Raw genomic sequence first — 15129 nt, forward strand, 5'->3', positions numbered from 1 at the left:
CAAACCACCTCACACCACATATTGTCCTCAAACACCTCATTTCCAGCACATCCACCCTCCTCCGCACAACTCTATCCATAGCCCACGCTTCGGAACCAAATATCATTGTTGGAACCACTACTCCTTCAAACATACCCATTTTTGCTTTCCAAGATTTCCACACATTTTTCAACGCTCCCAGGACTTTATATATATATATATATATATATATATATATATATATATAATATGAACGTGTACACCACGAAGGAAAATCAAAGCAGAAAAATTTGCTTAAGCTTTCGTGTATTTCAACTTCATTAGCAAATAATAATAATAATCAAAGGGAGGAAAATTATATGATATAGACACCAGTAGATCTTGACTACTATTTGCTTCTGAAGATGTAATGAAATATACGAATGCGATAAAACAAACTTGATTTGATATTCTTTCGTTGTTTTCAAGTTCATCTGTGGCCGTCACGTGCCTGCTTCGTGTGTGTGTGTATATATATATATATATATATATATATATATATATATATACATATATATATATATATAATCTGAACTTAAATCCAAGATTATGTTCTATAAACTTCGGTTTCTTTGGATGGATTTTAATCATATGGCGAGCGTAGACTTCTTGATAGACTAAATAACCTCCATGTAAGAGATTTAGCTGATACATGAAGAGAGACATGTTCATCTATGATGCTCTGCTTAATAAAGGCCGTGCCTCGGAAAGGCTTTGAAACGTCTGTTGATAGAAACCAAAGTTTATAACTGTCTAGGTTTTAAGATATTAATCCATATATATATATATATATATATGCCTTGGTGAATGGATATCACATAAACGAACGGAAGCCATGTCAATCGTCAAACGTTTAGGACAGTGCTAGCAACTCACGGTGTATGAGACAATTATGCCCAAGCAGGAGGGGAGGTGCTGTGCGATATTTAAATCCTCCGAGTGTCGACAATTATAGTGTGATGGGAAGTGGGTACGCTGTGGATGGGGAAGAGTGATTGTACGTGGTGTGATTGGTTGGTTTATCTGGTTTTAGGCCTGCTCACTGCCGACGTAATTAAGACCGTTACAAGTAAAGACTGAACATCTATTGATGACGATAATTCAAATTACTTGCACACTATCACTGCAAATGGCCCCTGTGGGAACGGAGAGATTGTTTGGAAGGTGTAATGAGGGCGACGCTTTTGTGACGGTTGCATGGAGAGAACTAGTGTGTGTGTGTGTGTGTGTGTGTGACAGAGAAGCGTATTTGCCTAGGGAGGATAAGTGATTACTATTTGTGCTTAGGGGAAACTTTTAACTCGTGTTGTCCCGACTCACCTTATGAGATAGTGTGTGTGTGTGTGTGTGTGTGTGTGTGTGCGCCTCCCTATAGCGTTAATTTGAGGACCAGCCCCTTAGGAAATATGACCACGTGTTACCTGTAGGCGTACTGAAGCGGTCACTCGAACCCCTGCGGGAACCGACCCTAGGCTGGCCCGTGCTGACTCATGGTGACGCAAACCAGTATACCACGAAGGCCTGCATGACTTGGGGGTTGTACCTATAAGAATACATACCACGAAGGCCTGCATGACTTGGGGGTTGTACCTATAAGAATACGTCTGTGTTCTCCCTGCAAGTTTATATACATCAGCCATAGGGAGTCTGCTTACAGAGGATGTCTACGAGGAAAGGTGTGCCCGTGGTAGTAGCCGAGGAGTGGATAAGCGTTTATACGGGATGAGTCACTCCCGTGGGTAGGAGCCACTGTCAGTGTAGTGAGGGGATGATCTTGATACAAAATGGAAGGGTTTTGTAATAGTACAAATTATGAAAACCTATATTTCCACGTTTAAAAATGATGGGCAATTAACGTGCTCGGTCGTGGTTATCAGTACTTGCGCATTTTCGGAGTTTTACACTCTATTTTGTCCCATCTCAAAGTTTTATGTACCATGTCTACACACACACACGCTCCAGCCTACGCCAGGTACCGATTCATCGACCAGCCCCGAGAAGAGGATGAGCAATCGAGTTGCCTGTGGATTACTGCCACACGCACGACTTGGTTTTAGGTGATCCTGTACGTGAATCACGTTCAGCGACGTTGGCCAATGCAACAATGGGCTATCTGTGCGCGCGTGGTCCACTACACTACTGTACTGAGGTACCTCAAGCACAAACCGTGCGGAATATTCATGTTTAAGTAATCAAGTCATAGTGTAATCGTAAAAGGCTGTGTATGCAGTACGCAACGCTATAAAAATACATGAATATTTGTTCTGTAGCACGTATTCTGGAACACTCTTGCATGATATGGTGGTTTATAAGTACGGCTTTTGTTTATAAATAAATACTAAGTTAAGAACGTCGACCTAACAGTACACAACAATCAAAATTATATCATGGAAATATCCATCTGCATGCACGACTTACACCTTATTTGCAGACTCCAGAGTAAGCTTAGGTGAAGTGAAATCGAATGGTGAACAATGAAAGAACACATTCATAATTATGCATGCTTTGTGCGTTTAAAAGACATGCATGTTATTAGGGGCTTGGTAAGGGTGTAACTTCGTTTCTTTCCGTCTCACGAAATATGTGAATTCAACTCAAGCTCAACACAATTCATAACGCTACTTTAAACTAGTCTCCACTGCAGAGATATGCGAACTTCACTGCACTACCCAACAGGGCGAGGGTTAGGGCCCTTAATTTTCATTGGTACGCACCTACTTGTAGTCATAATCATCACAGATGGTCAACTGAACTAGCAACAGAGATAAATTTCAATTCGTACCACCAGCTGTGAACACAACACACAACGTGCAATAATTAATTTCAATATTCATGTTTAACATTACTTTCATCAAAGTCTACGACCGAGGCGATAGCAAAAAACTGCCGGTATTTAATGCAAACGATTAATGCTGAATTCGCCATACTGGTGTCAAACTACATATGCCGCGCGTATAAAGAACCACATTTAACTCACTTGGCATGCATTATTTCTCACAGTAACATTAAATTCTCACAAAAACACATTTGGGCGTCCACCTTTCTCAAGTTCACCCTCCGGAACGCTATCAACGTAAAAAAAAAAAAAAAAAAAAAAAAAAAAAAAAAAAAAAAAGGGAGGGGGGGGGTTTAGGCAGTTCTACGAAGACGGGGTAATTAGGTAGAATTCAAATTACTATCACGCACCCTGTGCACTAAAGACAAAGTGCATCGTGTCCACTCTGTGCTCCATTTACAAGTGCAAAATGTTAAATGCCAGCTGATTGAGTGTTCACCTCAAATGAAAATCAAATATAGTCAATGTATGCCCAGTGCACCAATCTTATAGTGTTCAATGTTCAACTAAAGTCCGTTCGTACGTAACACTGAATCTGCATATGATCACTCCTAATGCTTTAAGTTCACTTTCTCCTTTCACTGTATCACGTTCACTTATAAACGACCAAACAACGGGAGCTGAAATATTAAAACATCAGCCACTTACTCAAAAGTTACACAGACTAATGAAGAAAACGCAATTTCCAAAACGAAATATCAACATACTGATGCAAAAATTATGAATGTACATTATCAAATCGGGATATGAACTTACTATCCCACAGCAAAGCATCCATGTCGAAATTTAAATAAAAAAAAAAAGCAGCAACTGCGATATAACGCGCGGGGGTGTTCCTGTTGCGGGCGTTTTCTTATCGTCGACTTGCAAAGTTGGTAACCAGCCAATATGAACAGCAGCTTTCGCCGTCAGTTCGTCACACGCCGATCCAATCGATGACCCAACTCGTGGAGAGCCAAACAGCGTGTTCCCCGTACTTGAATGATCTATCCGACACATTCCCTCGCTGATAAAAACAAATCTTTGGAAGACGAGACATCTGCTTGATCGATGCTACAGAAATGAGCACCTATTTACAAATTACCTGTCAACTTACACAGTGAAACAACAAGTTACAGAAAATCTACACACATGGCAAAGCCATTCCTCAAGAAAGCAAAAATAAAGCCTATGTTCAATCGGAGTTTCCTGCCTTAAAAGAGGACGAGACGGTAGAAACATATAAAATGTCTTGGTTTTCAAATAAACTATAATTAATTTAGCGTTGAGAAAAATGAATAGAACAAGAATTGCCAACAGTGCACAAACGGGCATGACTTACTGCAGGAAAGTTATGAAAACCAAAATGCTGAGTATTAAATGGTGAGAGGAAGTGTGTATTTATGGACTGAATGCCTGCATCTTAAGTGAGAGACACGAAGAAAAGACAGTAACCCTGAGCCACTGAAGTGAGGCTTGACAGCCACCTACGTGACGTCTCGCTGCGCAGCCGTCAACAAACCTCGCGATACCGATTCGGGTAGACCCTACCCTCTGCTCGCGGCTGCCTCCTTCAACGAGTATTAACGACGAAACCTTAAACAAAGGAAGGTCTGGCAAGTAGCACTCAACAAAGGAGGATATGAAACAGTAGAGTTTGACTGGTAGAGTTGTCGATATATACATCGGTCGTCCACACCCACAAGTGCTCATTAGTTTCCCTTCCACAATACTCGTGAAAATAACTTTGAATCCGTCAAGATTGTCCACTTCCCCACTAGTGAAAATATTTCAAGTTCGTCGAAACACATTAATCACAAGACGTTATGTCAAAAAGCTATCTGAAACCTGAGTGAATGCTATATAATTCTGTAAATGTAGTATAACCTGCTTCACTTTTTAGAAAAAAAAAAAAAAAACGAGGAACATTTCCACCAGACAAGGGCGTACAAATGTCATCCAGACTGACCGCTGTGCTGTGACACGTCAGCGAAGCTCGCTGAAGGTTTGGCTTTGAAATAAATGTTCATGGTCTTATTTCGCCGTAAAAGTTCAAATTTCTTCTGCAATCCTCCAAACATTAAACAACATATAGTTGTGAAACGTTCGCAGCAACAAGAATCCTAGAGGGAAAATTGCATTCTCTAAGAGAATCCCTCAAGTAACATGTCAATGTACTTGGACATGCAAAAATTGAATCTGCTAACGTTCTTCGGAGACACTGTTGAAGCCTAGGATGGTTAAGGCCAACGAGACGGTTATCTTCAGCATTGCACCCGTGGTTGGGAAGTTCCGAGTTTCTAGTGTAAATTAATTTTAGCTAAAATCGCCATTTTCTTGCCAGTTGAATTCGAATATGAATGAGAGGCATTACACAACCAAGAGCACTCAACTACCAACAAAAACAGCTGCGTCCTGTTACTATTTACGTGCACATAGTTAAATGTGGACAGACTACATGCGGTCTTCCATTCAAGAACGAGGTCATACTGCATAACAATCACTATAATACCATGTTCAGTTGACTCTGTAGGGGACAAGAACCTAATGCTTATCCATTTTAGCAAAATACTCAATTCTGGCTTCCTTTTCTGATGTTTTCAATATCATGTAATGCTCACAACTGTTTCTATGATGTTTACCTGCGATTTCTCAAGACAATCATCTGAAGACAGTACAGGATGGGATAGATAACCCGAAGACCAACACCCTGATCTTGTACAGCACAAGTCCAGTAGATTTCAATAATAGACACATTAAACAGACTTTAACTTTCACAGGTAGATAAGTCCTAAGCAGCTTTTCGGTTGTTAGGATATAAGGACAAATATTCGTTAATCAATTTATCCACTTCCAACGGTGTTATACTGTAACACAGCTGCTACATTAAATCAACAGCAACACGTAGCTTACGTTCAGGAGCCGCAGCATCCATTATTCAAACCTACCTCTGTCCCAAAGCTTACAACAGCTTTGCCTATCAAAACTTCTATCGATTTCGACAAAAACGTGCTAAACTCAATAGGCTAGTAGTGTTACATTCAACAATCATATATATATATATATATATATATATATATATATACCCGGCCAGGACAGCACTATGGCGTGCAAGTTTGCGCTACATAATGAGTATATTAGAGCAACAATTAATCTCGTCTTACAAGAGTATTTGAAATTTACGGCCCCATGTATAAACCATGGAACTTCTTAGAATGGAAACGAAACGTGGCTCCCTTTGCAAAAAAAAAAAAAAAAAAAATATATCGAACAAAATCAAATTAGCAATTGCACAATTGACCAAATATGAAATGGTAGATAGCGCAAGGGAGCTTGGTGCCCCGAGAAGTATGAAGAAGACCCATGCTGAGGGTGAGTAGCCGATGCTGTCCTGGCCCAGGTCGCCCCCAACAACCGACACCGCCTGGCCTATGGCTGATACACACATCAAGTGCTCCTGTGTCGCCGTGCCACACAAAGCAGTGCCAGCCAGTGCCTTTCTATCGCCACGCCTCACCTTGGTTCCTATATCTTGAGTTCATCACAAGTTCATTCAAACCTGAAAATGAGACAAGATGAGCTGTTATTGGCGGTATTATTTGGTTTGGTAAAGCAGGAGTCACTTATAAGGTACTAGTAGACATCTCTGCGCACACAATTACAGGCAGTTACCACCCATATCTTTTCCAGTACGCCATAAAAAAAAAAGCTGGATAACACGAATGGATTAACTGATGCTCTAACCAACTGTCGGTGTCATGCACAAGTGCAAGTCAATTACGGGATGGAGGGGACGAGAAGCTTAAAGGCGGGTGTGTCACGTGATCGCCCACCCGACGTGCCTCCCTGCACGCGTCGCCTAACCAGTATTGATTGGATGAGCAGACACTTGCGCTTCTGCGCTTAGTCCTTCCTAGTAATGCTCTTCTTCTCCTCCCAGTCTTTTATGGATGCTTCACTTCCCTAATGGATGGTATACTAAACAATAGGAGGAATGAACGGCGTCAGCTACGGTATTTGTGGCATCTAGTTTAGGATGAGCTCCAATTAATGCATATATTTACAAACGCAAGATCTGCTGCGCTTAAATAAAAGACAAAATATAACGTCGAATAGCTTAGTAAAACCATTACCTACTACATTACAATGGGGATGCCCGTCTGTCGCCCGATAAAACCTCATAGAACTACAAAAGACAACCTTGGCAACAGCTCAGTCCGTTGGGAGTTGGCAGTTAGTCACTTACTCTAATATAAAATATAACGACAGCTTCCGTACGGTACTATGACAACCGTAATCTATCAAAAGTTAATTAATCTTAGATGGGAGATAAAGGTAACACTACTGTGCCACAAGACGCAGGTTCCCTAGATTATTAACCCGTTATATATGACTGCCATTTAGTACTCTCAATAAAGAAACGAACGCAAAAAACTATTCATAACCTCTTACTTTACTCAAAAATTACCATCTTATCCCTTTGCCAAATGTAAAGAACGAAGAATTTTTTTTTCGTTTGCAAGCACGCACGGTCAGTTATGCAATTCCTAGACACCGTTTTAAGGGGTTCCTGCAGCTCTGAAGCAGGGCTCGTCACGGAAGCTAGGTTTGAGGCGTTAAGGTAAAAGGTACTAGTGGTGGACCTCTTCCTCTCCTCGATGGTAATACAGCTGTGTCCAAGTGTTACCACTTGCAGATAGTAGTCAGGGTGTGTGTGTGTGTGTGTGTGTGTGTATATATATATATATATATATATATATATATATATATATATATATATGCTTTCAGGAAACAATTTTTCCTAAATGTATTTTTGAACTACCCAAAAGGTCTGATGTACGTACGGGTCTTTATAACTTTAACTTTGATGATGGTACGTTTAATAACGTATTATCCACAATTCCTTTCAGCTAATCAATGTAATGTTACGTCTACAGGGAAGTAATGATTTTGAAATATAAAATAAGGCTACTTGTACAACGCATGCAGAATTCAGTGTTCATCCCGAAAGGATTTAAAGTAAGCCTTGAGGAACTACGGTAATCAAAGCGGACAACTCTAGAACATAATTAATCAAATGAAAAGCTAAACTGGTGATAGGCAAGCAGGGTCCTAAATCATGAATTCGATATCCGATATCTGGCAAACTTGGATAAAACACGCACGCAAAAAACAAGAGCCCATTACACTATTCCCATGTCAATACGGTGCTCAACCAAAGTACATCCTGCTCGTGGATTACAAAGTCCTCCTAACTATTAAATCAAACAAGCAGGCCTGAAATTTTAATTCATTCAGTGTAATTCACAACAATCGCTAAATCCAAACTAAGACAATTTTCAATCCAAATTCACTCGTCAAAAACACGAACAGGATCAACCACAAAAATAATGACATGTACAACTAATTAATGATACAAGAGTTCTATAAAGTCCAAGGCGTATATCCACACGAATGACAATACAGCTCTTGCGATGTAATCAATATTTAGAATTAAGCAATTCACTCGAACTTTAATATTAAAAATAAACTTTCCGCGTTTCTATGTACGATTTTTACTACGATCTTTGTCTTAAGGGAATTACACAATGCGGTGCATTAGTTATTCGTGGAAAATACTTTTAATAATATTCGGAGACCACGTACTTCAGATGACAGTATCCAGTAAGGTTTGTCATCATTAAGTGCTACACACTGTTCCAAGTTACCTAAACATAACGTACGCTAAATTCATGTCAGTCCGGTATACAACAATTCTACAGCGGTGTAAACAAATTATGTAAATATATTTTCTGATAAGAGGTAGGTTTACGTAATCACTAGCAATGCCAGTATTGCTGTAATCTAACACAAGGTAGATCCCATAATATCGAGCGAAACCCTATTAACTGAAAAGCACTCCTTATCGATAACATGGTGGAATGTCCCGTTATGACATACATTTCACGCACTTTTTATTCAACCATATAGCATATGTCATCTCCGTCACAAGAACTTTTCAACCTTTCCCAATAATCAAAATTCCAGCGTTTTCACATTAAAATCCCTATTTTCTTTCTTCCGATGTTTTATCACTTATGGTAAATACCTTCATTGCTGAGCCAGTACTTCCACCTTTCCCAGTAATTACATTATAATAATTACTTATTTTATAGAACACATTTGACTGCCGCTAACATTCCGTGACAACTACCAGTCAATAAACCAATAACAGGACTGAGCGTAATGACGTAATAAACTAAAGCGACAATAAAACACTAAAACATCAGCGTTTCGAACTCAGTGAGTCGAGAAAATGCCAATGAAACCGAACGAAAACCTGAGAAAGTGTTACGTCACCATCACTGTCCCCGCAAAGAAGCTTTCATTCCGTTCACCCTCACCAAGTCTCAGCAGCCATGACGTCACAATACAGGTTATACGCTGCAGCTGGAATAATTTCGTTATCAAATTCACACGGGGTAGTGTCTTTTCCTACCTTCCACGTTCATAATGTTTTATTAGTTAACACCTTTGACTTAACAGCATCCTTTTATACTCCTCTCATCATGTGCAATAACACCCTTCTAGGAGACCTTTCAACACATACGAGTTTACAAAAATACAGACTCCGTAGGGTAAAGGGAAGAAGTGGCCCATACCATTTTTGGCCGGGGAGTGTGAGGGAGCAAAGCCCCAATAACCCCCGACCCCCCCTCCCGGACTCAACCCACCTAACGCTCAGCAGAGCCGCAGTCGCCCCCACCCTGCCCTACCTAACGCTCAGGTATAAGTAGGTTGTGGATGGGGAATCTAAATAACAGAACATCGGAGAAAATACCTACTAATGTATCTCGTTAGTTCCCCAACACAAAGCCTCCCATGTCCAAACTTTGGCCTCTTCCACAACACTGGCCGATATAAAAAAAAAAAAAAAATCTTCACTACGAAGAAGCATTACTTCAAGCAAGGGTGAATTCATTAAACCATCCTTGTAATACCGATGACTAAGCAAATCATTATCAAACGCGGTTCACAAAATGATTTACTTCAAAGTTCAAAATACACTAGGACGTGACTCATGCGACAACATTGTTCCTCATATGCGATCTTTTATCTAGAACTAAACTCAAACAATGGAAATCAACACGATGATCTTAACCAATTTTTATCTATTCCGGTGCAAGTGAGTAAAATTCACTTAAGTATTGTCCACTATTCGATCTATTATAAAATACTAATAAGTACACTAGGTACCCATCACGATTTTTTTTTAAACAAGGGAGTGTACCTACCACGTTCTTTTAAGCAACAGAGAAACAGGCACAATAAAGGTAAGACAAAACAATGAGAAGGTTACAGCTCATATCCCGAGTCCCGCGTGGGATCTGTGCAACGCCGTAAAGGCAGCGGAGAGAATGGCGCTATTCCCTGATTTCCACTCAGCCAAGGTAATCAAAAATTTCTTAATGGCCTGTTAAATATCAGCCCTTCCTTTGGAAAGGTACAGTCCATAATCATACAATCAGCTTAAACATCTTCATGATATGTTCTGGCACTGTGACGAAATACATGTACATATAACAAATGGAGAAGCATGCGTTGAACTGGCATCACTCCAGCAACCCCCGCGCTCCCCGCCACCCAACACACTGGTACATCAACTGAGCCCTTGAAACGAACACCGTTAGCACCACACCTACCAGTGTGATAACTCCCTCCACCCCCACCTACATGGCTTATTTCAATTACGAATCACCCAAACAAGGACCTTTGAATCACGAATTTAAGAAATTCCCACAACACTCGATTTTAGCACTTTGTGGCAACACTGCAGACAACTCGGCTCCCGTGGTAAATCATTAGTTGCCCCTGGGATCAAGCGTTGACTATTTTGTGCAATAACCTTGACAACAGAAACGTAAGCTTACTTTCCGTATTCTTTTTCAAACACTGATTTGATCAGTTACACATTACTATCTAGTTTCCAGAAACAATACAAAGCCAACAAACATGATTTCCTCCATCGACTTAAAGGCAACCTCGCCTCTTCTCCTTTGGAAAATACAGGGGCAGTATTCCGTTACAATGTTCGACTCGGCCAAGTATTCAATTCGTCCAACTAATTATCCAGAATAAGACTTGTGCGTACACCACGTTGGTTACCCCATGAGAGAACTGTAACGGTCTAGTAGCATACGGGAGCTGCTGGTCATGCGACCTTTAAGATGACCCCCATAAGACTAACGACGCTCGTCAGTTATACAATCATATGACAACGGTAACGTCCTACTCTACTACACTGCTTATACAATTTTCATTTTTTTCCTACAAATGATGTGCACAATAGTGTATTAATACGACTCAAGTGACAACCATGTGGCCACTCAACGCTCCACTCACACAGCTTCAGCTTTAAACCCACAAAAAATCGATAGGTTTTCGTTCCCGCTCAGCCAACATCGCTTGCCCAGTTCAAGAGGTACATGCACTTACATGTTGTGTAAGGCTCCTTTCCAGCAAATAATGTTATCAGATCACCTACGTAATCACTACCAAGCAAATATGCTCTTGAGGGCTGCGTTATCCACTTCAAAATTGCGATAACTGACCGAAAAAAAAATCGTTGACTGTAAAACTTGAACCAAAACAATTTGGTTACTACAGGTCAAGATTACTAAGATGTCAACTAAATCAAAGTTATACGAGAATGTACGCTAAATGCGACAAAAACAATCTTTATAACGTAGGCATCAAAACCCCTATCGATCAATATATATATATATATATATATATATATATATTATATATATATATATATATACTCTTTAAACTGCTACAAATAAAAGCATATGAAACAAGCATGGTAATTACTCCTGCTAGAAGAAACTCATAATACAACGGGTAGAAGGTTGACTTGCAAATGCTATTACCATTGCAATAACTATAAAACCCAGGCGAAAAGGTGGCGTAAAGGCAGCACACACACGAGACGCGTGATATGGGGACTTATTAAACGGTGGCAGTTGTAAGGAGGGAGGCCCGGGTGAGGTGAGAACGGATAAACACAAGCTTTTTTTTTTTCTAAGGGGGAGATACGAAATGGGGAAAGGTTCCAGAAAAACATGCATAAGTCGCAAACAAAGCGACGAGACATAGAGAAAATATGACGACGACCAGTACCTATAGTATAGAGCCATCACACAAACGTGATGATGAGTGAAAACACTTGTCCAACCAAAATCCATGTCAAACTTTTGTCTAATTTCCCGCCTCCCGAAAAACCTGTCACGCGGACTTTCAACACAACCAGGCCATGGATACCTGAACTCAAGGTAGGTTTTCCCGCCTCCCGAAAAACCTGTCACGTGGCCTTTCAACAAAACCAGGCCATGGACACCCTAAACGTAAGGTACCGAACTTGCCTCGCTAATAAGAACTAGGATAGACACGCGATCCCGGCAACCCATTACACATTACGATCTTTTATGCAGATATAAAACACCTGTAAAACAAGTGTTCCAACGCCATATATATATATATATATATATATATATATATATATATATATATATATATATATATATATATCTAAAGCACACGCTATTTCAAGGTGTGCATAATTCTTAAGGCCAATCTCAAAGGATACTATTCACATGTTCAATAAAAAGGCATTTATTGAATATGGAAATTATTCTAACATGCCAAGAATAAACAGCTAGAAACTTGAAAGTGCGCTTCTTGACATATTGTTCTAAGCCAACATCGCTTAAGCAGCGTAGCTGTACAACAATCCTAAATGGTTTAAAACAAATTCATAAAGCCTAACAATAAAAAAAAATATATATATATATAATCAAATGCGCAATATTTAACACAAAGCATATATAAATTTCTAATTATGTAAACGACGCAACACAATTCCGTTCTGCATAAGCACAACCGAAACTAAAATTGCGATAAACCAAAACCTTAGCAAGACCTCGAGCATAAAAGAAAAAAAAACGCATGGGAAGAACCTGTGTAAAGGAGCGCTGGACATTCTACTGGCAAGAGAGCGTGGGGGGAACTAGAGGGTGGGTGTGCCAGATGTTTGAGGGGGAGGATGTGAAGGAGGGGGAGGGGGGGGGGTTGGCTGGGTGGCTGGCCAGCGAAGCCTTGCTGGTGTGCGTGGGGGGGGGGGGGGGGGTTACGGGAGGGAGACTGTTGAAGGTCTGACGAAGGTGCGAGGGAGAACGTGAAAAAATCAAGATAACGGGTAGTTTGTTACTGGCTGGGCATTAAACTAGGGGAACAGAACGGGGGAAGAGTTGGAATGATATTCGAACTAGAAGAGGGATTTAATAGAAGAGATGAATACGTGGGAGGTGGCGCCATGACTGACTTGAAAGAGGGTTGGGAGACTGTTGGCGGTTTTCCGTGATGGATAATGCCAGGTTTAACAGACGGATAAGGATTATCATTAGCAGCGGTAGGTTTGAATATTCCACGGTTTCATAAGTAGATTGCACAAGAGGGAGAGGAGGTGTTTAGCAAAACAAAGGACAATGAAAAGGAGTGAATGGTTATAGGGAAGTAGAGTATTACAAAAATGGAATAACTACGTGGGAGGCAAGGCGTTACATGTGGAGGAAGTGAGGGTAAAGCCCCGAGGGTGTAGCATGGTTGGGGGAGGCGGAGGTGGTGGCGCCCGGGGGTGGCGGGGGTGGGGGGTGGGGGAGGGGGACAATGAAAACGAGGCCAGCAAGCTTCAAACGATTCAACAGCCGGTTTCTCGCAAATACATTTCTAGTACAGGCTGCCACCTTTATGCACTTAGGCCGGCTGCATGACGTAAAGATAACGTGAATTACCTAAAGTACAATGCGTCACAATGAACGAACAAATCGTAACAATGCAGTGAACGAAACTTACAAGACTTATGCATGTTTGGCAATCGTCCCAATCCCATATACACTATTCTTATCGAGCTTTCCAAGCATATAAATTCCATTGTGTTAGATATGGTTTCAGAAGTATGAGGCAACGCCATCTCGCTAAAAAAAAAAAAAGCAAACGAAGCGAATCATGAACCGAGTTTACCGACTCGGTCAGGCGGCTTCCCAAATGTGCGAAGACAACTTCACTGACCTTATCTTCTCACAAATTAAGGAAAATCTATGTACATCCCTTAAATTCGAACTAATCATTAGATTATGCATGAAATCCTTCTACCCAACACATTTTCATCACTTCACAAGTTTCATCCCTAACACCTTCACTTCCACCCTTGCCTACGTAGCCATCTTCGTAGTCGTCTCCGAAGATGAGGAGCAGCCCACGAAGCTGTAGCAGCCTTGTTCTCCTTGCCGAACCAGACGCAATGCTGCCAACCCTGCCAATCTTCAACCAATTTAGACATACAATAGAATTAAATTCTTAAATCTACAAAATAAATGCCTTAACAAAAAAGAAAAATAAAGAAAGTGATGAAGCACAAAGATGGATTGGTGGGCCTGACAATGTTGCAATCACTTCAGTATGGAGACAAAGATCTGATACACGTTTACTTTATATAAATCTAAAGTGTGGATAATGTAATTCGCGAACTAATCCAGCCCAAACCTGTTTGAAGTACACTAGATGGGGAGAAAACTGCACTAGAATCACAGAGGAAGGGGGGCCATTACGACGAATCCCTGCCTGCCTGTCTTCTCCGGCGAATACTTTACCTTATAATCAAATGTCGTTATCAAATCTGGGGGAAATGAAAATAGTATGAGTTGACTAGCCTATGTCAATAAATGAAATAGGAATATCAACTCTAACGAAGAAAATGGGACGGCAAATCTTGAAACCCGTCCCGACCGTCCTACTCCTAAGCCTCCTGGCTAGCGAATGATGGCGCGAGGAAACGGGGCCCACACTGATGACGTCACGCAAGGATTCCCGATGTTTCTCTTTAACATTACATTTCGTTCACTCTCGAAATCAAACGTTCAACTACCTGACATATCTCGGTTGTTTTGAATGTAGCATAATAAAATGTTTGTTGAATTTATGTAAGTTGTGGCATGTGTTGAGGCTAGGGCGTTCTCTCTCTCTCAGTTACCAGCTTTTGATATATATTGAAACTATAATGTCCTAAGGACCCACTATAAAACATATTGATTGCCAGCTTCATGTGTCCGTTAACTTTGTTTACTAGAAAGTCAATGATTTCAACGTCAATGGGATGTTTTTGGAGACCTTGAATTGTCATATCCCGTCAAAATTGCATCACCACCACATTGCCACTTGTGAAAGTTCCGAGGACAAATTTGAATGACCCGCCAATA

At 40.7% G+C, this 15129-nt stretch overlaps 1 protein-coding gene across 2 annotated transcripts in view; it reads right to left on the minus strand.

Annotated features, from left to right (window-relative positions):
• The window catches only part of LOC139753262 (uncharacterized), a 32192-nt gene extending 17487 nt beyond the window's left edge, over window positions 1–14705 (minus strand). The window contains exons 1-2 of one of the 2 annotated variants that reach the window (XM_071669521.1): window positions 14524–14705; window positions 6351–6392 (exon numbers count right to left, since the gene is read on the minus strand). In XM_071669521.1, coding sequence (XP_071525622.1) covers window positions 6351–6375 — 25 coding nt within the window. In that variant the 5' untranslated portion in view covers window positions 6376–6392; window positions 14524–14705. The remainder of the gene's footprint in view (window positions 1–6350; window positions 6393–14523) is intronic. The other variant, XM_071669522.1, reaches the window with a different exon arrangement.
• Window positions 14706–15129: the final 424 nt, after the last annotated feature.

Source organism: Panulirus ornatus, chromosome 14 (assembly GCF_036320965.1).
Source record: "Panulirus ornatus isolate Po-2019 chromosome 14, ASM3632096v1, whole genome shotgun sequence".
Taxonomy (NCBI): domain Eukaryota; kingdom Metazoa; phylum Arthropoda; class Malacostraca; order Decapoda; family Palinuridae; genus Panulirus; species Panulirus ornatus.